Source organism: Mustelus asterias, unplaced genomic scaffold, assembly GCF_964213995.1.
Source record: "Mustelus asterias unplaced genomic scaffold, sMusAst1.hap1.1 HAP1_SCAFFOLD_1487, whole genome shotgun sequence".
In the NCBI taxonomy this organism is placed as follows: domain Eukaryota; kingdom Metazoa; phylum Chordata; class Chondrichthyes; order Carcharhiniformes; family Triakidae; genus Mustelus; species Mustelus asterias.
Window position 1 is genome coordinate 17,615 of NW_027591432.1, and position 22,459 is coordinate 40,073.

General features: G+C 52.1%; 1 protein-coding gene across 1 annotated transcript in view; it reads left to right on the forward strand.

Annotated features, from left to right (window-relative positions):
• The window catches only part of LOC144488353 (polyamine-transporting ATPase 13A3-like), a gene marked incomplete at its 5' end in the record, with an annotated part of 87,157 nt that overhangs the window by 17,283 nt on the left and 47,415 nt on the right, over positions 1-22,459 (forward strand). Inside the window, 9 exons of the mRNA XM_078206401.1 lie at positions 1,343-1,474; positions 3,614-3,796; positions 7,720-7,877; positions 9,550-9,738; positions 12,934-12,995; positions 14,143-14,293; positions 16,761-16,877; positions 18,901-18,918; positions 20,891-21,044. Of these exons, the coding sequence (XP_078062527.1) occupies positions 1,343-1,474; positions 3,614-3,796; positions 7,720-7,877; positions 9,550-9,738; positions 12,934-12,995; positions 14,143-14,293; positions 16,761-16,877; positions 18,901-18,918; positions 20,891-21,044 (1,164 nt within the window). The remainder of the gene's footprint in view (positions 1-1,342; positions 1,475-3,613; positions 3,797-7,719; positions 7,878-9,549; positions 9,739-12,933; positions 12,996-14,142; positions 14,294-16,760; positions 16,878-18,900; positions 18,919-20,890; positions 21,045-22,459) is intronic.

A 22,459-nucleotide genomic window follows, 5' to 3' on the forward strand; every position in this document is an offset into this window, starting at 1 on the left:
CTCTCTCTCGATCTCTCTCTCTCGATCTCTCTCTCTCGATCTCTCTCTCTCGACCTCTCTCTCTCGACCTCTCTCTCTCGATCTCTCTCTCTCGATCTCTCTCTCTCGATCTCTCTCTCTCGATCTCTCTCTCTCGATCTCTCTCTCTCGATCTCTCTCTCTCGATCTCTCTCTCTCGATCTCTCTCTCTCGATCTCTCTCTCTCGATCTCTCTCTCTCGATCTCTCTCTCTCGATCTCTCTCTCTCGATCTCTCTCTCTCGATCTCTCTCTCTCTCTCGATCTCTCTCTCTCTCTCGATCTCTCTCTCTCGATCTCTCTCTCTCTCTCGATCTCTCTCTCTCTCTCGATCTCTCTCTCTCTCTCGATCTCTCTCTCTCTCTCGATCTCTCTCTCTCTCTCGATCTCTCTCTCTCGATCTCTCTCTCTCGATCTCTCTCTCTCGATCTCTCTCTCTCGATCTCTCTCTCGATCTCTCTCTCGATCTCTCTCTCGATCTCTCTCTCGATCTCTCTCGATCTCTCTCTCGATCTCTCTCGATCTCTCTCTCTCTCTCGATCTCTCTCGATCTCTCTCTCTCTCTCTCGATCTCTCTCTCTCGATCTCTCTCTCTCTCTCTGAATGTATCTGTCTGTGCCCCACTCCTATCCCCCCCCCTCCTTGTTTCCTTGCGATTTGATGGGCTGCGTGGGTTTTCTCCGATGCAGTTGCAAGGATGGGCAGGTTAGGTGGATTGGCCATGCTAAATTGCCCCTTAGTGTCCAAAGATGTGTAGGTTAGGGGGATTGGCCGTGCTAAATTGCCCCTTAGTGTCCAAAGATGTGTCGGTTCGGGGGATTGGCCGTGCTAAATTGCCCCTTAGTGTCCAAAGATGTGTAGGTTAGGGGGATTGGCCGTGCTAAATTGCCCCTTAGTGTCCAAAGATGTGTAGGTTAGGGGGATTGGCCGTGCTAAATTGCCCCTTAGTGTCCAAAGATGTGTAGGTTAGGTGGATTGGCCATGCTAAATTGCCCCTTAGTGTCCAAAGATGTGTAGGTTAGGTGGATTGGCCATGCTAAATTGCCCCTTAGTGTCCAAAGATGTGTAGGTTAGGTGGATTGGCCATGCTAAATTGCCCCTTGGTGTCGGGGAGATTGGTAGGGTAAATACATGGGGTTATGGGATTGGGACTAGCTGGGATTGTTGTTGGTGCAGGCTCGATGGGCTGAATGGCCTCTTTCTGCACTGTTGGGATTCTATGAGATGGGCTGAATGGCATCCTCCTGCTCTAACTCCTGTATAGTGAGAGTGGGGGGGGATGAAATAGTCACTAACTCCCCGCTCTCTCTGTTTTCGTGTTGAAGTGACTGAGGAGGTCTTCTCCACCGACCTGGTGCCCGGAGATGTCATCGTCATCCCGACCAATGGCATGATGATGCCTTGCGACGCCGTGTTGATCAGTGGGACGTGTGTCGTCAATGAGAGCTTGCTGACTGGTGAGGACTGAACGGGGGTTACAGTGCCACGGCGGTGGGGGGCCCCACTGTCTTGTGTGTTTGCAACAGAGTCCGTCGCATTATTCCCCCTCGTGTCCGGTCACACGGTTTTTCTAACCCTGATGCGGTGGACAAAGAACTGTGAATCATCATCTTATTAATACATTAACGTTTAGGGGATGCGGTAAAGAAGGCAAATGGTTCGCTGTAATGTACACAGCAAGATCCCACCATGTGATAACCCCACATGATCCCCTGTAATGTGCACAGCAAGATCCCACCATGTGATAACCCCACATGATCCCCTGTAATGTGCACAGCAAGATCCCACCGTGTGATGGCGGGACTGATGTATGAGGAGAGATTGACTAGGTTAGGATTGGTTTCGCTGGAGTTCAGATGAATGACGGGGGGGGGGGGGGATCTCATAGAGACTTATAAAATTCTGACAGGATAGATGCAAAACCGTACGCAGCGGACCCGACCCGCGCGCAGCGGACCCGACCCGCGCGCAACTGTCGGCGGTGGAGGGAGTGAATGTTTGCAGAATGGGTAGCGTTCGATTTTTGTTCCCGAATGGTGTGGTGCTTCTCGAGTGGTGTTGGAGCAGCGCTAATCCTTGGAGCAGGGAAGGTTAAGGGGAGCCGGAAGATGCCGCCTGAAAGGGCGGTGGAAGCAGATTCAGAAGCAACTTTCAGAAAGGGAATTGGATAAAGGGGGGTGAAGGAGGGAAAGGGTTAATGTTTTTTGTATTCGATGTATTTTGTACCTAAAGGGTTAATGCAGGAAACCAAGGACTGCTTCGTGACCTGAGAATACCAGATACACGCTGGTTTATGGTCAGGGGCTGTAAATGTATTTTTGGTTTGCGACTGGTCCAGTGTTTGTTTCGTGACCAGAGGCTGTAAATGTATTTTTGAGTCGTGACTGATCTGGTGTTTGAGTCGTGACTGGCATTAGAAGCCATGCTGTATAAATATCCCCACTTTTCTGTGTTCAGGGAGAAGTTTGGCTTCCGCTTTCAAGGGGTCAAGTTCTCCCACTAGCTTGTGAGAATAAAGCCTTACTCTATTTTGACTCATACCAGCCTCGGAGGTAATTTTTACCGATTAGAACATAGAACAGTACAGCACAGAACAGGCCCTTCGGCCCACGATGTTGTGCCGAGCTTTATCTGAAACCAAGATCAAGCTATCCCACTCCCTATCATCCTGGTGTGCTCCATGTGCCTATCCAATAACCGCTTAAATGTTCCTAAAGTGTCTGACTCCACCATCACTGCAGGCAGTCCATTGCACACCCCAACCACTCTCTGCGTAAAGAACCTACCTCTGATATCCTTCCTATATCTCCCAGCACGAACCCTATAGTTATGCCCCCTTGTAATAGCTCCATCCACCCGAGGAAATAGTCTTTGAACGTTCACTCTATCTATCCCCTTCATCATTTTATAAACCTCTATTAAGTCTCCCCTCAGCCTCCTCCGCTCCAGAGAGAACAGCCCTAGCTCCCTCAACCTTTCCTCATAAGACCTACCCTCCAAACCAGGCAGCATCCTGGTAAATCTCCTCTGCACTCTTTCCAGCGCTTCCACATCCTTCTTATAGTGAGGTGACCAGAACTGCACACAATATTCCAAATGTGGTCTCACCAAGGTCCTGTACAGTTGCAGCATAACCCCACGGCTCCTAAACTCCAACCCCCTGTTAATAAAAGCTAACACACTATAGGCCTTCTTCACAGCTCTATCCACTTGAGTGGCAACCTTCAGAGATCTGTGGATATGAACCCCAAGATCTCTCTGTTCCTCCACAGTCTTCAGAACCCTACCTTTGACCCTGTAATCCACATTTAAATTAGTCCTACCAAAATGAATCACCTCACATTTATCAGGGTTAAACTCCATTTGCCATTTTTCAGCCCAGCTTTACATCATACTACGGGAGCAATCAGTCACAGGGCGGTAGGGCAAGGGGGAGTTGGGACTAATTGTACAGCAAGAGCTGGCATGGGTAGGAGGGACCGAATGGTCTCTGTGCTGTGCTGTGCGCTCCAATCTGTTGCTGACTGCTGCCTTCAAGGGCGCACCCTTCTTGATCCGTGAGTTGTCTTTTTCAAATGGTGTCCCTCACTCCCCAGGGGAAAGTGTGCCCGTCCTAAAAACCAACCTACCGGTCCCCGCCCGGTGCGCCAATGGGACGGAGGAGGAGGAGGTGTACAGCCCGGAGAGTCACAAGCGGCACACGCTCTTCTGCGGCACGGCCATCATCCAGACGCGGTTTTACAGCGGCGAGCCGGTGAAGGCTGTCGTCATCCGTACAGGTAGGTGGAGTGAGGCATACCATTCATAGAGTACATAGGGGAGAAGGATTTGATTTGATTTATTATTGTCACATGTATTGGGATACCGTGAAAAGTATTGTTTCTTGCGCGCTGTACAGACAAAGCATACCGTTCATAGAGAACATAGAAAAACTACAGCACAAAACAGGCCCTTCGGCCCCACAAGTTGTGCCGAACATATCCCTACCTTTTAGGCCTACCTATAACCCTCCATCCTATTAAGTCCCATGTACTCATCCAGGAGTCTCTTAAAAGACCCTATTGAGTTTGCCTCCACCACCACTGACGGCAGCCGATTCCACTCGCCCACCACCCTCTGTGTGAAAAACCTCCTCCTCACATTTCCCCTGTGCCTAACCCCCAGCACCTTAAACCTGTGTCCTCTCGTAGCAGCCATTTCCACCCTGGGAAAAAGCCTCTGAGAGTCCACCCGATCTATGCCTCTCAACATCTTATATACCTCTATTAGGTCTCCTCTCATCCTACGTCTCTCCAAGGAGAAAGGGGAGAAGGATTTGATTTGATTTATTATTGTCACGTGTATTGGGATACAGTGAAAAGTATTGTTTCTTGTGCGGTATACAAAGCATACCGTTCATAGAGTACATAGGGGAGAAGGATTTGATTTGATTTATTATTGTCACATGTATTGGGATACAGTGAAAAGTATTGTTTCTTGCGCGCTATACAGACAAAGCATACCGTTCATAGAGTACATAGGGGAGAAGGAAAGGAGAGGGTGCAGAATGTAGTGTTACGGTCATAGCTAGGGTGTAGAGAAAGATCAACTTAATGCGAGGTAGGTCCATTCAAAAGTCTTGACAGCAGCAGGGAAGAAGCTGTTCTTGAGTCGGTTGGGACGTGATCACAGACTTTTGTATCTTTTTCCCGATGGAAGAAGGTGGAAGAGAGAATGTCCGGGGTGTGTGGGGTCCTTGATTATGCCGGCTGCTTTGCCCGAGGCAGCGAAAAGTGTCGACAGAGTCAATGGATGGGAGGCTGGGTTTGCGTGATGGACTGGGCTACATTCACGACCTTTTGTAGTTCCTTGCGGTCTTGGGCAGAGCAGGAGCCCAGACCAAGCTGTGATACAACCAGAAAGAATGCTTTCTATGGGGCATCTGTAAATGTTGGTGAGAGTCGTAGCTGACATGTCAAATTTCCTTAGTCTTCTGAGAAAGTAGAGGCTTTGGTGGGGCTTTCTTAACTATAGTGTCGGCGTGGGGGGGACCAGGACAGGTTGTTGGTGATCTGGATAACAAAAAGCTTAAAACTCTCAACCCTTTCAACTTGGTCCCCGTTGATGTAGACGGGTGGGCTGGGGGCGCAGGGTGGCGGAGGCGTAGTCTGAGCTTCATAAGAATATAAGATCTAGGATCAGGAGTCGGCCATCTGGCCCCTCGAGCCTGCTCCGCCATTCAATAAGATCATTGCTGATCTTTTCATGGACTCAGCTCCACTTACCCGCCCGCTCACCATAACCCTTCATTCCTTTACTGTTCAAAAATCTATCTATCCTTGCCTTAAAAACATTCAATGAGGTAGCCTCAACTGGGCAGGGAATTCCACAGATTCACAACCCTTTGTGTGAAGTTCCTCCTCAACTCAGTCCTAAATCTGTTCCCCCTTATTTTGAGGCCATGCCCCCTAGTTCTAGTTTCACCCACCAGTGGAAACAACTCCCCTGCTTCTATCTTATCCATTCCCTTCATAATCTTATATGTTTCTATAAGATCTCCCCTCATTCTTCTGAATTCCGATGAGTACAGCCCCAGTCTACTCAGTCTCTCCTCATAAGCCAACCCTCTCAACTCCAGAATCAACCGAGTGAATCTCCTCTGCACCCCCTCCAGTGCCAGTATATCCTTTCCCAAGTAAGGAGACCAAAACTGTACACAGTACTCCAGGTGTGGCCTCACCAGCACCTTATACAGCTGCAACATAACCTCGCTGTTTTTAAACTCCATCCCTCTCGCAATGAAGGACAAAATTCCATTTGCTGCCTTATGGTGGCACAGGGGTTAGTGCTGCTGCCTCACAGCTCCAAGGACCTGGGTTTGAGTCCCGGCTTGGGTCACTGCCTGTGTGGCGTTTGCACATTCTCCCCCGTGTCTACGTGGGAGGGGCAGGTAGTATTGAGGAGGTGGGGAGGCTGCAGAAAGATTTAGACAGTTTAGGTGAGTGGTCCAAGAAGTGGCTGATGAAATTCAACGTGGGCAAGTGCGAGGTCGTACACTTTGGAAAAAAGAATAGAGGCATGGACTATTTTCTAAACGGTGACAAAATTCATAATGCTAAAGTGCAAAGGGACTTGGGAGTCCTAGTCCAGGATTCTCTAAAGGTAAACTTGCAGGTTGAGTCCGTAATTAAGAAAGCAAATGTAATGTTGTCATTTATCTCAAGAGGCTTGGAATACAAAAGCAGGGATGTACTTCTGAGGCTTTATAAAGCACTGGTTAGGCCCCATTTGGAGTACTGTGAGCAATTTTGGGCCCCACACCTCAGGAAGGACATACTGGCACTGGAGCGGGTCCAGTGGAGATTCACACGGATGATCCCAGGAATGGTAGGCCTGACATACGATGAACGTCTGAGGATCGTGGGATTATATTCATTGGAGTTTAGGAGGTTGAGGGGAGATCTGATAGAAACTTACAAGATAATGAACGGCTTAGATAGGATGGACGTAGGGAAGTTGTTTCCATTAACAGGGGAGACTAGGACGCGGGGGCACAGCCTTAGAATAAAAGGGAGTCACTTTAGAACAGAGATGAGGAGAAATTTCTTCAGCCAGAGAGTGGTGGGTCTGTGGAATTCATTGCCACAGAGGGCTGTGGAGGCCGAGACGTTGAGCGTCTTCAAGACAGAAATTGATAAATTCTTGATTTCTCGAGGAATTAAGGGCTATGGGGAGAGAGCGGGTAAATGGAGTTGAAATCAACCATGATTGAATGGTGGAGTGGACTCGATGGGCCGAATGGCCTTACTTCCGCTCCTATGTCTTATGGTCTTATGGGTTTCCTCCGGGTGCTCCGGTTTCCTCCCACAGTCCAAGGATGTGCAGGTTAGGCGGATTGGCCATGCTAAATTGCCCGGTAGTGTCCAAAGATGTGCAGGTTAGGTGGATTGGCCATGCTAAATTGCCCCTTAGTGTCCAAAGATGTGCAGATTAGGTGGATTGGCCATGCTAAATTGCCCCTCAGGGTGTCCAAAGATGTGCAAGTTAGGTGGATTGGCCATGCTAAATTGCCCTTTAGTGTCCAAAGATGTGCAGGTTAGGTGGATTGGCCATGCTAAATTGTCCCTTAGTGTCCAAAGATGTGTAGGTTAGGTGGATTGGCCATGCTAAATTGTCCCTTAGTGTCCAAAGATGTACAGGTTAGGTGGAATGGCCATGCTAAATTGTCCCTTGGTGTCCCAAAGATGTACAGGTTCGGTGGATTGGCCGTGCTAAATTGCCCTTTAGTGTCCAAAGATGTGCAGGTTAGGTGAATTGGCCATGCTAAATTGCCCTTTAGTGTCCAAAGATGTGTAGGTTAGGTGGATTGGCCATGCTAAATTGCCCTTTAGTGTCCAAAGATGTGTAGGTTAGGTGGATTGGCCATGCTAAATTGCCCTTTAGTGTCCAAAGATGTGCAGGTTAGGTGGATTGGCCGTGCTAAATTGCCCCTTAGTGTCCCGAGACAGTAGGTTAGAGGGATCAGTGGGGTAAATGTGTGGTGTTGTGGGAATAGGGTCTGGGTGGGATTGTGGTCGGTGCAGACTCGATGGGCCGAATGGCCTCCCGCACTGTCGGGATTCTATGATTCTTCATTACCTGCCGCATCTGCAAACCAACGTTTTGCGATGAAAACCGCCTGCCTCGACCTGACTGATTTGTTTTTTTTGTCAATGCCCCAAAGGCTTCTACACTTCGAAAGGGCAGCTGGTTTGCTCCATCCTTTATCCGAAGCCCACCGACTTCAAGCTGTACCGTGACGCCTACCGCTTCCTGCTGTGCCTGGTGTGCGTAGCGGGCATCGGCATGGTCTACAGCATCGTCAGCAGCGCCCTGAAGGGGGTGAGTAAGAAGCGGGGAGGGAGGGCGGCTGGGTGGTGTGCCAGCATTGGGGGGGGGGGAAGGGGTGGTCTCGCCAGCTCTGCCCTTTTCCCCAAAGCCAGTTGTGTCCCTCTGACTTGTTGGCCCATCAGCCCCGGGTTCCAGGCACCGTCTTGACGTTGGGATGCGAGGGGACTCGGTTCAGCCAGGACATTGGCTTTTGGGGTCGAATCAGCCATCCCTGGCCTGTTCCACTTGCATCAGAACCACACATCAGGCCAGCTAGTGCGAGGGAGGAGGCAACTTGTGGTCTGCGTTTCCGTTTGATTTTGAAGGACAAAGAACAGGGAGGAGACTGTACAAACACAGTGCAGAAGGAGGCCATTCAGCCCATCGAGCCTGCACCAACAACAATCCCACCCAGGCCCTATCCCCAACACTGCACATACTTACCCTGCTAGTCCCCCTGACACTAAGGGGCAATTTAGCGTGGCTAATCCTCCTAACCTGCACGTCTTTCGGACTGTGGGAGGAAACCGGAGCACCCGGAGGAAACCCACGCAGACACGGGGAGATGGTGCAAACCCCACGCAGACAGTCACCCAAGGCTAGAATTGGACCCGGGAACTTGGCGCTGTGAGGCAGCAGTGCTAGCCACTGTGCCGCCCACATCTCTGGACACCAAGGGGCAATTTAGCATGCCAATCCACCTGACCTACACATCTTAGGGGCAGCACGGTGGCACAGTGGGGTTAGCACTGCTGCCTCACAGCGCCCGGGGCCCGGGTTCGATTCCCGGCTCGGGTGACTGTGCGGAGTCTGCACTTTCTCCCCGTGGCTGCGTGGGTTTCCTCCGGGTGCTCCGGTTTCCTCCCACAGTCCAAAGATCTTCGATTAGGTGGATTGGCCATGCTAAATTGCCCCTTAGTGTCCAAAGATATGCAGGGGGTTAGGTGGATTGGCCGTGCTAAATCGCCCCTTAGTGTCCAAAGATGTGTAGGTTAGGGGGATTGGCCATGCTAAATTGTCCCTTAGTGTCCAAAGATGTGCGGGTTAGGTGGATTGGCCATGCTAAATTGTCCCTTAGTGTCCAAAGATGTGCGGGTTAGGTGGATTGGCCGTGCTAAATTGCCCCTTAGCGTCCAAAGATGTGTAGGTTAGGGGGATTGGCCGTGCTAAATTGTCCCTTAGTGTCCCAAAGATGTGCATGTTAGGTGGATTGGCCATGCTAAATTGCCCCTTAGTGTCCAAAGATGTGTAGGTTAGGTGAATTGGCCATGCTAAATATGTGGATCACGGGGATCGGGCCCCTGTTGGAGGGCCGGCGCAGACTCGATGGGCCGAAAGGCCTACCTTCTGCACTGTCGGGATTCCTCATGGCTGCAGCTAGCTGCCTTCACGTCTCCGGCCGACGAGGACCCCCACCCCCCGGGGTAAATTCCCCACTCGAGCCTCCGTGGCTCCCCTGGGCCAGGTGACCCTGACTCTGCCGTGTTGTCCTTAAAGGGACAGTCACCACACTGGGTCTCTATGGAAGCTGAGGCCCATGTGCCAGGGTGACCACGGAGGGGGGTTGGGGGCGGGTGGGGGGGGGGGTGTTGGTGAGGAGGGGGGGCGTGTTATGGTTAGGATGATGTGACCTTTGCTGACCTCTGCCCTCTCTCGTCCCGTCCCCCCCCCCCTCTCTCTGCAGGAAGAGGCTGAACGCATCATCATCGAGGCCCTGGATATCATCACGATCACCGTGCCCCCCGCTCTCCCGGCTGCCATGACGGCTGGCATCGTCTACGCGCAGCACCGTCTCAAGCGGAAGGGCATCTACTCTATCAGCCCGCAGCGCATCAATGTCTGCGGGCAGCTCAACCTGGTTTGCTTCGACAAGGTCCGTCCCCCAGGGGAGGGAAGGAGGGAAGGGTGAGAGGGAAGGGCTGCAGTGGCAAGATAGGGTCATTCTACCCTGCACACTCATGGGGTGGCACGGTGCCACAGTGGGTTAGCACTGCTGCCTCACAGCGCCAGGGACCCGGGTTCCATTCCATTGGGCACACACTCTGATCGAGACCAAAAGGGAAAATGCTGGAAAATCTCAGCGGGTCTGGCAGCATCCGGAAGGAGAGAGAAGAGCTGACGTTGCGAGTCCAGGTGACCCTTTGTCAAAGCAGGGTTGAGAGCCTTGCACCAGACTTGGGGAGTGCCGCATTGCCACAAGAGCTGCCTTCTGAATGAGACACCGTCCGAGGCACCTATCTGTCCCCTCAGCTGGGCGTTAAAGACCACTGGGCGGCGCGGCGGCACAGTGGGTTAGCACTGCGGCCTCACAGCGCCAGGGACCCGGGTTCGATTCCCGGCCTTGGGTCACTGTCTGTGCGGAGTCTGCACGTTCTCCCCGTGTCTGCGTGGGTTTCCTCCGGGTGCTCAGGTTTCCTCCCACAGTCCGAAAGACAAAGAACAAAGAAAATTACAACACAGGCACAGGCCCTTCGGCCCTCCAAGCCTGCACCGACCATGCTGCCTGACTGAACTAAAAATCCCTACCCTTCCGGGGACCATATCCCTCTATTCCCATCTCATTTCCTTCGGGTGCTCCGGTTTCCTCCCACAGTCCAAAGATGTGAGGGTTGGGTTGATTGGCCATGCTAAAAAATTGTCCCTTAGTGTCCTGAGATGCGTAGGTTAGAGAGATTAGTGGGTAAAATATGTAGGGAAATGGGAGTAGGGTCTGGGTGGGATTGTGGTCGGTGCAGACTCGATGGGCCAAATGGCCTCTTTGTGTACTGTCGGGTTTCTATGATTCATGTACTTGTCAAGACGCCCCTTAAAAGTCACAAAGACGTGCTGGTTAGAGTGCATTGTCCGTGCTAAATTCTCCCTCAGTGTTACCCAAATGGGCACCGGAGTGTGGCGACTCGGGGATTTTCACAGTAACTTCATTGCAGTGTTAATGTAAGCCTTACTTGTGACACTAGAAAAAATACCCCAGCTTGGGCTGACAAAGGCAACATGGTTACACAGTGGGTTAGCACTGCTGCCTCACAGCGCCAGGGGACCCGGGTTCGATTCCCGGCCTTGGGGTCACTGTCTGTGCGGAGTCTGCACGTTCCCCCCGTGTCTGCGTGGGTTTCCTTCGGGGGCTCCTGTTTCCCCCCACAGTCCGAAAGACGTGCTAAATTCTCCCTCGATGTTACCCAAACAGGCGCCAGAGTGTGGCGACTGGGGGATTTTCACAGTAACTTCATTGCGGTGTTAATGTAAGCCTTGCTTGTGACACTGATAAATAGATTTTAAACAATGGGTAGTCACAGGGTGCGTTTCACAAGGTTGGCACCCAAATCGAACCGTTCTGTCCATCAGGAAGGAAGTCTCACAACACCAGGTTAAAGTCCAACAGGTTTATTTGGAATCACGAGCTTTCGGAGCGCTGCTCCTTCCTCAGGTGAGCGGAGAGGTAGCTTTCACAAGCGCGGCATATACAGACAGAGGCACAATCGCAAGATAATGGTTGGACAATTTCCACCTCTTTAACCAGCGATTATCCCTCTTTCCACTCGCACTGTCTCTATCTGCAAAGACTTGATTACCTGCAAAGACTCGCATTCCAACCATTATCTTGCGGATACAATTTTGTCTTTTATAAAGCATTTAGACAGTTACATGAGTAATAATGGCTATCGAGGGATATGGGCCAAGCACGGGCAATTGGGACTAGCTTAGTGGTTTGAACAAAAAAGGACGGCATGGACAAGTTGAGCCGAAAGGGCCTTGTTGGAAACCTCTACGTAAGCCTCGAGTGTTCAATTCTGGTTGCCGCACTACCAGAAGGATGTGGAGGCTTTGGAGAGGGCACAGAAAAGATTTACCAGGATGTTGCCTGGTATGGAGGGCATTAGCTATGAGGAGAGGTTGGAGAAACTTGGTTTGTTCTCACTGGAACGATGGAGGTTGAGGGGGAGACCTGATAGAAGTCTACAAGATTATGAGGGGCATGGACAGAGTGGATAGTCAGAAGCTTTTTCCCCAGGGTGGAAGAGTCAATTACGAGGGGGCATAGGTTTAAGGTGTGAGGGGCAAGGTTTAAAGGAAATGTACAAGGCAAGTTTTTTACACAGAGGTTGGTGGATGCCTGGAACTCGCTGCCGGGGGAGGGAGTGGAAGCGGATACGACAGTGACTTTTAAGGGGCATCTTGACAAATACATGAATAGGATGGGAATAGAGGGACTTGGTCCCCGGAAGGGTAGGGGGTTTTAGTTCAGTCGGGCAGCATGGTCGGTGCAGGCTTGGAGGGCCGAAGGGCCTGTTCCTGTGCTGTAATTTTCTTTGTTCTTTGATTCCATGACTCTAATTGTGTCGTGGCCTATATACGCCATGTTTTGTGAAACCCAACCCTCTCCTCACCTGAGGAAGGAGCAGTGCTCCAAAATCTTGTGCGTCCATATAAACCTGTTGGACTTTAACCTGGTGTTGTGAGACTTCTTACTGTGACCCAACCCCAGTCCAATGCCGGCATCTCCACAACATGGCTACGAGGGAAGATTGAAGATGCTTTCTCTCTTGAACGAGGCAGAAGATCTTCGAGACAAAGGTCTTTACAATTAGGACGGGGGCGCAGTAGTGCCAGCTGGAAACAGTAATGGCCCCACTCTCAAGGTGGGGGTGGAGGGGACCTTTTACCCAGAGGATGGCTGAGGTGAATTGTACAGATACACTTCATGTGGAAGTAGACATTGGGCCAAGCTCAGCAGGTCTGGACGCATTGTGGAGAAGGAAAGCACAGAGTTAAAACCCTTCGGGTCCATGTGGTTTTCTTCGTCCTGACGAAGATGCACGCAGACGTGAAGGCATCAACTCTCGCGTTTCTTTCACCGCAAGTCATAGAATCCCGACAGCGCAGAAAGAGGCCGTTCGGCCCATCAGGTCGGCACTGACTCTCCAACAGAGCATCTGACCCAGGCCCAATCCCCACCCCCATCTCCGTAATCCCGTGCATTTAACCTGCCAATCCCCCTAACCTGCACATCTTTGGACACTAAGGGGCAAATGTCTCCTTTTACCAAAACACTGCGTTTATTATTCTGCAGACGGGGACACTGACTGAAGATGGTCTGGACATGTGGGGCTTCCTCCAAGCACAGGACAGCAGGTAAGGTCGAGAGTGTTTTGCTGTGCACTCCCGCTAACTTACCCAGTTCGAAAGACCTTTAGTTCACTCCCTTCAGAGCTAATTCTCCCCAAGCGTTCCCCAGCATCTTATAGAGCGGAGAAAGGACAAATAACAAAAATCCAGTCATGGTTACCACACTGGGCAGTTGTATCACTGCGGGCTTTTCTTCTGAGGTCAAACAAATGGGCTTCTCTGGAGAGACCTCCTTCACAGATGCTGCTCGCTGGGAGTTAAACGGCTATGCCAGCTGTGGATGAGGTCTAAATTATTTATCCTTGGACAGAAGATTCGTCATCACCTGAGAGGATAGGGGGGGCTGGCACCCCAAACTTGCCCAGGGTGGTCGGGGGGGCTGACATCCCAAAGTTGTCCAGGCTGGGTAGGGGGGGCCGGCACCCCAAACTTGCCCAGGCTGGGTAGGGGGGGCCGGCACCCCAAACTTGCCCAGGCTGGGTAGGGGGGGCCGGCACCCCAAACTTGCCCAGGCTGGGTAGGAGGGGCTGACACCCCAAACTTGGTAAGAAGTTTAACAACACCAGGTTAAAGTCCCAACAGGTTTATTTGGTAGCAAAAGCCACACAAGCTTTCGGAGCCCCAAGCCCCTTCTTCAGGTGAGTGGGAAGGGGCATCACCTGCAGTGATACACCCGAAGAAGGGGCTTGGGGCTCCGAAAGCTTGTGTGGCTTTTGCTACCAAATAAACCTGTTGGACTTTAACCTGGTGTTGTTAAACTTCTTACTGTGTTTACCCCAGTCCAACGCCGGCATCTCCACATCATGACCCCAAACTTGCCCAGGGTGGTGGGGGGTGGTTGGAGGAAGCAGGGTGGATGCATGAATAGGGATTGCGATAGTCTGCTTTCTCCCGATGGTTGTGGAGACTCAGACATTGATCGCGATGAGGACAGAGATTGATAGATTTCTCGATGTTAAAGACAACAGAGGATACGGGGGAGAGTGCAGGGGAATGGCTGAGGTTCAAGAGAGAGCCATCCCTCGAGTTCACCCCATCATCCACCTCCCCCGTCCCTCGATCGTGCTCACACTCTCCCCTCATCCTCGCTCTCCTGCTCCCGCGATGACGTTCACCCATCCTCACGTGTCTCTCTCTCTCTCTCTCTCTGCAGGTTCCTCTCCCTGGAGCGCGAGGTGGCCACCCACACTCTCACCCGGTCCCGCTTCATTGCTGCCATGGCAACCTGTCACTCTCTGACCAACATCGAGGGGAAGATCTCTGGTGACCCTCTGGACTGGAAGATGTTTGAGGCGACTGGCTGGGTGAGTGTGTGTGTGTGTGTCCCACCCCCCGGGCCCCCCTCTTCTCCTTTATGGCGCTCCTTAAAACCGACCACCGCTCCTTTGGTGACTCGCCGTCCAATTTCTTTACCTGACCCTGGTGTGAAACATCTTTGGATGTTTATGTTAACGCCGCTATGTTGTTGAAGTAATATCTCGTAGCCTGTGGTTTCCCATCCTAATTACCCCCACAGAGATTTGATTTGATTTATTATTGTCACATGTATTGGGACACAGTGAAAAGTATTGTTTCTTGCGCGCTATATAAAGCATACCGTTCATAGAGTACATAGGGGAGAAGGAAAGGAGAGTGTGCAGAATGTAGTGTTACAGTCACAGCTAGGGTGTAGAGAAAGATCAACTTAATGCGAGGTAGGCCCATTCAAACGTCTTGACAGCAGCAGGGAAGAAGCTGTTCTTGAGTCGGTTAAGAAGGTGGTGAAGAAGGCATATGGTATGCTGGCCTTTATAGGACGGGGTATAGAGTATAAAAGCTGGAGTCTGATGATGCAGCTGTATAGAACGCTGGTTAGGCCACATTTGGAGTACTGCGTCCAGTTCTGGTCGCCGCACTACCAGAAGGACGTGGAGGCGTTAGAGAGAGTGCAGAGAAGGTTTACCAGGATGTTGCCTGGTATGGAAGGTCTTAGCTATGAGGAGAGATTGGGTAAACTGGGGTTGTTCTCCCTGGAAAGACGGAGAATGAGGGGAGATCTAATAGAGGTGTACAAGATTATGAAGGGGATAGATAGGGTGAACGGTGGGAAGCTTTTTCCCAGATCAGAAGTGACGTTCATGAGGGGTCACGGGCTCAAGGTGAGAGGGGCGAAGTATAACTCAGATATTAGAGGGATGTTTTTTACACAGAGGGTGGTGGGGGCCTGGAATGCGCTGCCAAGTAGGGTGGTGGAGGCAGGCACGCTGACATCGTTTAAGACTTACCTGGATAGTCACATGAGCAGCCTGGGAATGGAGGGATACAAACGATTGGTCTAGTTGGACCAATGAGCGGCACAGGCTTGGAGGGCCGAAGGGCCTGTTTCCTTTGCTGTACTGTTCTTTGTTGTTCTTTGAGTCGGTTGGGACGTGACCTCAGACTTTTGTATCTTTTTCCCAACGGACGAAGGTGGAAGAGAGAATGTCCGGGGTGCGTGGGGGTCCTTGATTATTTATCTATTTATTTATTTGTCACGAGTAGGCTCACATTAACACTGCAATGAAGTTACTGTGAAAATTCTCTCGTCACCACACTCTGGCGCCTGTTTAAAAAGCGTTTAGACAATGCACCCAAACCAGCGCGTCTTTTCCGAATGTGGAAGGAAACCTTAGCACCCGGAGGAAACCCACGCAGACACGGGGAGAATGTGCAGACTCCACACAGAGAGTGACCCAAGCTGGGAATCGAACCCGGGTCCCTGACGCTGTGAGGCAGCAGTGCTAACCCGCTGTGGCACCTTGCCTGCTACGGGGGCCAAAATTGCTCACAATCTTTAACACCTGCTCATATGTTACCTCTGCCCCCCTTTCCCCCCGCCCTCCCCCAGGGTGTTGCTAGGGTGGAGAGAAAGATCAACTTAATGCAAGGTAGGTCCATTCAAAAGTCTGACAGCAGCAGGGAAGAAGCTGTTCTTGAGTCGGTTGGTCCGTGACCTCAGACTTTTGTATCATTTTCCCGAAGGGAGAAGGTGGAAGAGAGAATGTCCGGGGTGAATCATAGAATCCCTACAGTGCAGAAAGAGGCCATTCGGCCCATCGAGTCTGCACCGACCACAATCCCACCCAGGCCCTACCCCCATATCTCTACATATTTTACCCACTAATCCCACTAACCTACACATCTCAGGACACTAAGGGGCAATTTTAGCACGGCCAGTCAACCTAACCCGCACATCTTTGGACTGTGGGAGGAAACCGGAGCACCCGGAGGAAACCCACGCAGACACGAGGAGAATGTGCAAACTCCACACAGACAGTGACCCAAGCCGGGAATCGAACCCAGGTCCCTGGAGCTGTGAAGCAGCAGTGCTAACCACTGTGCTACCGTGCGTGGGGGTCCTTGATTATGCTGGCTGCTTTTCCCCAAGGCAGCGGGAAGTGTAGACAGAGCCAATGGCTGGGTTTGCGTGATGGATTGGGCTACATTCGCGACCCTTTGTAGTTTCTTGCGGTCTTGGGCAGAGCAGGAGCCCAGACCAAGCTGTGATACAACCAGAAAGAATGCTTTCTACGGTGCCTCTGTAGAAGTTGGTGAGAGTCGTGCCAAATTTCCTCAGTCTTCTGCGAAAGGTGGGCTTTCTGAACTATAAGGTCAGCGTGGAAAAGACCAGGACGAGTTGCCGGTGATCTGGGCACCTCGAAACTGGAAGCCCTCGCCCACCTCCACTTCTCCCTCCTTGTCCTCTTTTAATTTTGGTAATCGTCCCCTCCCTCCCTCTCTCTCTCTCCGTAGGTCCTGGAGGAGCCCACGGCTGAGGAGACAGCTCTCCATGACCAGATCATGCCCACTGTTGTGCATCCGCCGCGGCAGACTACCTCTGCAACACCCAGCTGCGGAGATGCCGACATGGTAAGTGCGGAGGGGGGATGGGGTGGGTTGCCGGGGAGGGAGTGGGGTGGGGGGGGGGGGGGGGGCGGTGGGCCGGCCCCAGAAAGGCCTGTGGGCCGTTGTCGAGAGTGGAGCACGCAGGGAGCGCGAGAGCTCAGAATGCACTGCCAGGAGTGTAAAATGGTGGCCTTCCCTCCGCTCAGGGGAGCATAGTTACCTCCAGGTCTCCCAGCTCCACCTCCCGACCTCTGTTAGATTAATCCGAATATTATAGATCCGAACACCAGCGACAAGGCCGTTAATTGGTGCTGTTAACTCATCAGAAAGCACAAGCCAGTTGTACGTCTGTCGACTGAACTAGAGAATTAGCATCATGCTCTGCTCACGACTCACTCACCCAGGTCATGTCTTAGAAGTGGTGCAAAAGTAAATATTCTCCAGGTCAATCCAGCGGCTGCGAGCTTATATTTATCAGGAAAAACTAAGCATTCAGCAAGGGCAGACTTTCTACAATGCCATGAACAGCACCCGGGGAGATAGAATCATAGAATCCCACCAGTGCAGAAGGAGGCTAATTGGTCCATTGAGGCTGCAGCGACTACAATCCCACCCTGACCCTTTCCCCGTAATCCCACATATTTACCCCACTGGTCTCCCTGACACTAACGGGTAACTTAGCACGGCCAATCCCCCTAACCCACACATCTTTGGACACTAAGGGGCAATTTAGCACGGCCAATCCCCCTAACCCACACATCTTTGGACACTAAGGGGCAATTTAGCACGGCCAATCCCCCTAACCCACACATCTTTGGACACTAAGGGGCAATTTAGCACGGCCAATCCACCTAACCTGCACATCTTTGGACACTAAGGGGCAATTTAGCATGGCCAATCCCCCTAACCTGCACATCTTTGGACACTAAGGGGCAATTTAGCATGGCCAATCCACCTAACCTGCACATCTTTGGACACTAAGGGACAATTTAGCATGGCCAATCCACCCAACCTGCACATCTTTGGACACTAAGGGGCAATTTAGCATGGCCAATCCACCTAACCAGCACATCTTTGGACACTAAGGGACAATTTAGCATGGCCAATCCACCTAACCTGCACATATTCGGACATTAAGGGACAATTTAGCATGGCCAATCCACCTAACCTGCACATCTTCGGACACTAAGGGACAAGTTAGCATGGCCAATCCACCTAACCCACACATCTTTGGACACTAAGGGGCAATTTAGCACGGCCAATCCACCTAACCTGCACATTTTTGGACACTAAGGGGCAATTTAGCACGGCCAATCCACCTAACCAGCACATCTTTGGACACTAAGGGGCAATTTGACTTGATTTGATTTATTATTGTCACGTGTATTGGGATACAGTGAAAAGTATTGTTTCTTGCGCGCTATACAGACAAAGCATACCGTTCATAGAGAAGGAAAGGAGAGAGTGCAGAATGTAGTGTTACAGTAATGGCTAGGGTGTAGAGAAAGATCAACTTTAATGCGAGGTAGGTCCATTCAAAAGTCTGACAGCAGCAGGGAAGAAGCTGTTCTTGAGTCGGTTGGTCTGTGACCTCAGACTTTTGTATCTTTTTCCCGACGGAAGAAGGTGGAAGAGAGAATGTCCAGGGTGTGTGGGGGTCCTTAATTATGCTGGCTGCTTTTCCCCGAGGCAGCGGGAAGTGTAGACAGAGTCAATGGATGGGAGGCTGGTTTGTGTGATGGATTGGGCTACATTCACGAGCCTTTTGTAGTTCCTTGTGGTCTTGCGCAGAGCAGGAGGCCCAGACCAAGCTGTGATACAACCAGAAAGAATGCTTTAGCGTGGCCAATCTACCTAACCTACACATCTTTGGATGGAAATGTGACATTAGTGAGTGAGGGGCATAAAATTATTTCTTATTGTCGATTTTAATCTGTGAGTAACTCCATGGGGGGGGAGGGGAGGTTGTATGATTAATTGTTCCTGCCTCTGTACTGAGATTCCTCTTTTTTTTTTAACCCCTCCCCCGCCACACCCTCCGCTGCAGGAACTCCAGGAGCTGATGGTGAGTACAGCGCTCTCTCCCGTGCCTCGATCCCCGCCATGTTCTTCCGTCATCGCTTCGAGCGGGTGGGGTGCTCCTGACCGCTCGCGCTTCAGGCAGCTCCCCGCACCTCTTGACCCTCCCCATCTCCCCCCACCCCGTCTGTACACAGGACTGCTCCCATGGCTTTGTCCCCTTACCATTAACCTTAACTGCTCTTCACCCTGCACCCCCCCCCCCACGAAGGCGGAAGATGGAGGGGTGGGGGGACGCTGGCAGGGTTGTGGGGAGCCGGTGTCGCAGTGTATGATGTTACTCCCGTCCCAAGTTCTCTCCAGTCTGAACTCACTTTCAGCCTCTTTATAATAACCAGTTGCATCAGGTGTTAATCTTGAAAAAGCTTTGATTAGAATCTGTACTGTGCAGAAGGAGGCCATTTGGCCCATCGGGTCTGCACCGACCACAATCCCACACAGGCCCTATTACCATAACACCACACTCCCTGGCACTAGGGGCAATTTAGCACGGCCAATCCCCCTAACCTACACATCTTTGGACACTAAGGGGCAATTTAGCATGGCCAATCCCCCTAACCCATACATCTTTGGACACTAAGGGGCAATTTAGCATGGCCAATCCACCTAACCTACACATCTTTGGACACTAAGGGTCAATTTAGCATGGCCAATCCCCCTAACCCATACATCTTTGGACACTAAGGGGCAATTTAGCATGGCCAATCCATCTAACCTACACATCTTTGGACACTAAGGGGCAATTTAGCATGGCCAATCCCCCTAACCCATACATCTTTGGACACTAAGGGGCAATTTAGCATGGCCAATCTACCTAACCCGCACATCTTTGGACACGAAGGGGCAATTTAGCATGGCTAATCCACCTAACCCGCACATCTTTGGACACTAAGGGGCAAATTAGCATGGCCAATCCCCCTAACCCATACATCTTTGGACGCTAAGGGGCAATTTAGCATGGCCAATCCATCTAACCTACACATCTTTGGACACTAAGGGTCAATTTTGCATGGCCAATCCCCCTAACCTACACATCTTTGGACACTAAGGGGCAATTTAGCATGGCCAATCCATCTAACCTACACATCTTTGGACACTAAGGGGCAATTTAGCATGGCCAATCCATCTAACGTACACATCTTTGGACACTAAGGGGCAATTTAGCATGGCCAATCCACCCAACCTACACATCTTTGGACCCAAAGGGCAATTTAGCATGGCCAATCCACCTAACCTGCACATCTTTGGACTGTGGGAGGAAACCGGAGCATCCGGGGGAAACCCACGCAGACACGGGGAGAACGTGCAGACTTCACACACAGGCCGGAATCGAACCCGGGTCCCTGGTGCTGTGAGGCAGCGGTGCCAACCCACTGTGCCTCCGTGCCGTCCGGCGGAGGAGGACTAAGGAGACACCAGGACAGGTGACCAAAAGCTGGGTCAAAGAGGTTCACTTTAAGGTGCTTCGTCTCGGAGAGAGGGGCGGAGAGATTTGAGGAGGGAATTCCAGAGCTTGGGGGGGCCCCTCCCAGGTAGCTGAACCAACAGGGGGGGGACCACTACTGGGGCAGAGCTGCCAGGGGCACGCTGTCCTCTAGCGAGAACTTGCTCCGATGTCTTGAGGTTTCTCAGGTGGGGCTGGAGTCTCCGGGAGCTGAAGCCGGGAATATCCCGGAAGCTGAAGCCGGGAATATCCCGGGAGCTGAAGCCGGGAATATCCCGGGAGGTGAAGCCGGGAGCGCTCTCAGGCATCCTGGGCTAACATTCCCGCATTTACCAACACCATCGGGGAAGAAAAGCACGCTAACTGGCCATTGGTCTGGTTGGCCTATGCTGGGATCTTGCTGTTCATGAAATGGCTGCCTTGTTAGCCGCAGTGACGGGCGCTGGTGTAATACGCTGCCGTTCCCCGGTACCTCTGGCCGCCACTAACTTTTCTAATTTCTTATTCCCGGCAGAATTGCTACGAGATTGGCATCATCAGTCAGTTCCCCTTCTCCTCAGCCCTACAGCGCATGAGTGTGGTGACCCGCACCCTCGGCGAGAGGCGGCTGACCGCCTACATGAAGGGGGCGCCAGAGACAGTGGCCAGCCTGTGTAAAAAGGAGACCGGTGAGTCCTAACTCTCCCCACTCACCCACCACAGAATGGTTTGGAGTGGGATGATTTGCGCGTCCGTGTGCCCGCGCGCGTCCCCCTGGAGGAGATGACAGAGATAGGGAGGGGGTGTAGGGGCTGGAGGAGGTTACAGAGATAGGGAGGGGTGTAGGGTCTGGAGGAGGGTACAGAGATAGGGAGGAGGTGTAGGGGCTAGAGGCGGGTACAGAGATAGGGAGGGGGTGTAGGGGCTGGAGGAGGGTACAGAGATAGGGAGGGGGTGTAGGGGCTGGAGGAGGGTACAGAGATAGGGAGGGGTGCAGGGGCTAGAGAAGATTACAGAGATAGGGAGGGGGTGTAGGGTCTGGAGGAGGGTACAGAGATAGGGAGGGGGTGTAGGGGCTGGAGGAGAGTACAGAGATAGGGAGGGGGTATAGGGTCTGGAAGAGGTTACAAAGATAGGGAGGGTTGTAGGGTCTGGAGGAGGTTACAAAGATAGGGAGGGTTGTAGGGGCTGGAGGAGGTTACAGAGATAGGGAGGAGTGTAGGGGGCTGGAGGAGGTTACAGAGATAGGGAGGGGGTGTCGGGGGGCTGGAGGAGGTTACAGAGATAGGGAGGAATGTAGGCGCTGGAGGAGGGTACAGAGATCGGGAGGGGGTGTAGGGTCTGGAGGAGGGTACAGAGATAGGGAGGGGGTATAGGGTCTGGAGGAGGTTACAAAGATAGGGAGGGTTGTAGGGACTGGTGGAGGTTACAGAGATAGGGAGGGGTGTAGGGGCTGGAGAAGATTACAGAGATAGGGAGGGGCGTAGGGGCTGGAGGAGGTTACAGAGATAGGGAGGGGTGTGGGAGGTTACAGTGATAGGGAGGGGGTGTAGGCGCTGGAGGAGGTTACAGAGATAGGGAGGGTTGTAGGCGCTGGAGGAGGTTACAGAGATAGGGAGGGTTGTAGGGACTGGTGGAGGTTACAGAGATAGGGAGGGGGTGTATGGGCTGGAAGATGTTACACTGATGGGGAGGGGGGAAGGGGCTGGAGGAGGTTACAGAGATAGGGGAGGGTGTCGGGGCTGGAGGAGGTTACAGTGATAGGGAGGGGGTGTAGGGGCTGGAGGAGGTTCCAGAGATAGGGAAGGATGTAGAGACTGGAGGAGGTTCCAGGGATAGGGAGGGAGTGTAGGGGCTGGAGGAGGGTACACAGATAGGGAGGGGGTGTAGGGGCTGGAGGGGGTTACAGTGATAGGGAGGGGGTGAGGGGAGCTGGAGGAGGTTACAGAGATAGGGAGGGGTGTGGGGCTGGACGAGGTTACAGAGATAGGGAGGGGGTGTAGGGGGCTGGAGGAGGTTACAGAGATAGGGAGGGGTGTGGGGCTGGACGAGGTTACAGAGATAGGGAGGGGTGTGGGGCTGGAGGAGGTTACAGAGATAGGGA